General features: G+C 63.3%; 2 protein-coding genes across 2 annotated transcripts in view; one reads left to right on the top strand and one right to left on the bottom strand.

Annotated features, from left to right (window-relative positions):
- Positions 1 to 234: 234 nt before the first annotated feature.
- The window catches only part of BYSL (bystin like), a 3,298-nt gene continuing 513 nt past the window's right edge, over positions 235 to 3,019 (bottom strand). Inside the window, exons 2-8 of the mRNA XM_026864092.1 lie at positions 2,848 to 3,013; positions 2,583 to 2,757; positions 2,356 to 2,494; positions 1,928 to 2,061; positions 1,630 to 1,790; positions 1,022 to 1,124; positions 235 to 813 (exon numbers count right to left, since the gene is read on the bottom strand). Coding sequence (XP_026719893.1) covers positions 465 to 813; positions 1,022 to 1,124; positions 1,630 to 1,790; positions 1,928 to 2,061; positions 2,356 to 2,494; positions 2,583 to 2,757; positions 2,848 to 3,013 — 1,227 coding nt within the window. The 3' untranslated portion in view covers positions 235 to 464. The remainder of the gene's footprint in view (positions 814 to 1,021; positions 1,125 to 1,629; positions 1,791 to 1,927; positions 2,062 to 2,355; positions 2,495 to 2,582; positions 2,758 to 2,847; positions 3,014 to 3,019) is intronic.
- MED20 (mediator complex subunit 20) overlaps positions 2,422 to 3,019 on the top strand; it is a 4,767-nt gene continuing 4,169 nt past the window's right edge. The window contains exons 1-2 of the mRNA XM_026864179.1: positions 2,422 to 2,443; positions 2,540 to 2,549. The gene's annotated coding sequence lies outside the window, so the exon portion shown is untranslated. The remainder of the gene's footprint in view (positions 2,444 to 2,539; positions 2,550 to 3,019) is intronic.

Here is a 3,019-nt window from a genome sequence, read left to right as displayed (position 1 = left end):
CCCCCCCCCCCAGACGAGTGGCTTCTGGGCTCTGGGGGGCCCAGCCCTGTCCCCCCTCCACCCCCCCTTTGCCAATCGGGCCGGGAGGGAAGGGGGGTGCAGAGAGGTCCCTCCTCCCTTTGCCATTTGGGGACAGCAGCGCAGGCTGGATCTGCAGCTCTGCTAGGAGCCGGGCGAAGGGGGGGTGGTGGCTTTGCTCTGCCACCTGCTGGGGACAGGGCAGGACCACGCAGGGATGGGACACGGGTTTTATTTTCCAATACAGGAAACAAGCCAAAACCCCTCCCCGGTGCTGATGGCAGCAGGTTCCTGGGTGGGACAGGGGCAGAATGAGCAGTCCAGCCCCCAGCGCCCGCCTGGAGCAGCAGGATCCCACCCAGATGCTCCCACACTGGGCTCCCAGCAGCACCCAACAGCACCCCAGGAGCGAGTCAGGCCGCAGGATTTTCCTGCCTCTCCCCAACTCACTCCATGGCCGCGGGCGGCTGCCCCTCCACGTCCCGCGTCTTGGAGTTCAGCAGCTCCCTCCGGATCTCGGGCGAGATCTGCGGGTGGCTGTGGAACTTGAGCAGCTCGAGCAAAGCCTCCTTCTGCTCCGAGGAGAGGTCCTCCTTGTAGCGCTGGGCTAAGGCCAGGAAGCTCTGGTGCCACAGCACGGGCAGGTCCCGCTGGTCTGTGCGGAAGGCCAGGAAGTGGAAGACGAGGGCGTCCACCACGCGGAAGGGCAGGGCGTATTTCTTGTCGATGAGCAGGCGGAGGAAGATGCTGTTGGCGCCGCTGTACTGCATCTCGGCGATCTTCAGCATGGCCGCGCTGCGGGGCCGCACGCAGCACCAAGGTGAGGGCAGGAGCCACGGGGCCGCAGGAGCCCAGACAAAGATAAACCCAGCACTGAGCCTTGAATCTCAAGCCCACGAAGAGCTGAGCCAACCCACCCACCCCCCACCTCCGAGGTGCTGGAGAGGCTGAGGGACAGACCCCAGGGATGGCGCCGGGTCCCTGCAGCCTCCCAGGGCGTTACCTGGAGTGGAGGACGGGGATGGAGCACTTGGTGAGGATGCTGCCGATGATGATGGCCTCCCGCAGCGTGCAGGTCCCCGACTCGCAGAGGGGGATGAGGATCCCTGCGGAGGGGGAAGTCAGGCACCACCTGAGACTAAGTCAGAACCCCGGGACTAAGCCCTTTCTATCCCAGGACCCATCTGACCCAGGAAATAACAGCTCCTCCTGCAGCTGCTGTGACAGGGGGGTTGCAGCATCTCCCTGCCATGGACCAGCCCCAAACCACCTCAGCTTGCCAGACAAGACTGAGATCAGACCCGAGACAGTTCATAAACTGCCACCAACCTCCAAAAGAACCCAAATACCTGCCACCACCAGCCTAAGCCTACGACACTCATCACCTGTCCGCCCTGAACACTGCACCAGAGGCCTCTGGGGGTTTGGAACCCGCCTCGTCCACCAAGGGGGACCCCCTGCATCTCTTTCACATCTTCTCCTCCCCTCTGAGCCCTTGGGGCCATGCAGGGGACGGTGTCCTGTCACACTGGGCAGCACGTGGCCCTGCTGAGCTTCCCAGGTGGCGAGAGGCTCCCAGGTATCAACAAGAGCCCTGCAGGGAGTACCTACCTTTGAACCAGGCTGCTGGCTTGAACAAAGCCTTCTTCAAAGCCATGTAGAGGTGAAAATTGAGGCGCTTGTACTCAGCAATGTCATCCCTGACCCGCGGCAGCAGCACCAGGTTGTAGAACCGCTGGGCCATCCTCTCTTTCAGGTTGGATGAGAATATCCTGGGAAAAGCAAAGCACAAAGGGAGGTGTGGAGAAAGGAAGCCAAGCTGGGGACAGGTTGGTGTTTTGTAAATTTGGTTCCAGTTCTGGGTTTTTTTTTTTGCTTTTTCCTTCCCTATCAGCAGAGACAATCTTACCTGGTGGCTTGGTACATGGCAGCTGCTGTCCATGTCTCCGGCTCCGTGATGTAGAGGATCTGCTCCCAGTTGGACAAGGCAGGAATGATTTTAAATGCCTTGGGGAGTTTCCCACTCCTGTATTTGGACAGCACCTTAAAAGATACATACAGGCCAGGCTGCGACATGTGGGCACTGACAACAGGGCTGCGGGACTTGTCTCATGAGAATGCTGTCCCCTCCCTTCCCATCTCTGGCAAGAAAGGACCATCCCAGGACCATCCCGAGCACGGTGCTCAGGAGACTGTTGCTCAGGAACCCTCTGGGCCCTTCGGTGGCTGATCCTACACCAACTGCAGATAATCCCCAGAAGTGCCTGCGCAGAGCAGGAACAGCCTCTCTGCGGGACAGCGGGTGCAGAGGTGGTGGCAGAGTGGCTTTGGCCTCACCTCTCTGACGCCCCTGTAGACCTCCAGGACGCGGGGATCGAGCTGGGGCATGGGGCAGCCCGAGATCTCCGACAGCGCCGTCTCCACCTCCGTCTGCTTCTCCGTGATCTTCTCCATGATGATGTCCGCCAGCGTGCGCCTGGGGCCGGCGCAGGAGGGCTGCGAGTCAGGGGCCGTGCCGGGAAGCAGCAGCCCCCGCCCGGTCCCGTCTCCCGCCGCGTCCTCACCTCAGCGGCGGGTTCTTGTTCATGAACATCTCGATGGCTTTCTCGTCCTCGGGGTCCACCACCACCTCCCCGCCGTACTCCCCGCTCCGTCCTGCTGCCACCGCCGCCGCTTTTTCCAGCGAGGGCCACTCCTCGTCATCCTCCGAGTCCGAGCCGGGGCCGCGCACCGCCGGGCCTGGTGGGGGAGAGGCGCTGGCTGAACCCGGGGCCTCACACCCCAGACTCCCGGGGCCGTGTTACCGGGGGCGGGTTACCGGGGGCTCACCCAGCGCCGTGCTGCGCTGCCTGGGGGCGGCGGGCGCGCCGGGGCCATGCTCAGCTTCCAGCTCCTCCTGCTGCTGCCGCGCCTGCTCCAAGATACGCCGCGACAGCCGCGCGTCCACGTAGCCGTCCCCGCCGCCTTCCTCCTCCCCGGCCCGGCCGCCGTGCCGCTTCCC

Source organism: Athene cunicularia (genome assembly GCF_003259725.1).
Source record: "Athene cunicularia isolate RWA chromosome 26 unlocalized genomic scaffold, athCun1 chr26_part1, whole genome shotgun sequence".
Taxonomy (NCBI): Eukaryota; Metazoa; Chordata; class Aves; order Strigiformes; family Strigidae; genus Athene; species Athene cunicularia.
This window is presented reverse-complemented; position numbering and strand designations above follow the sequence as displayed.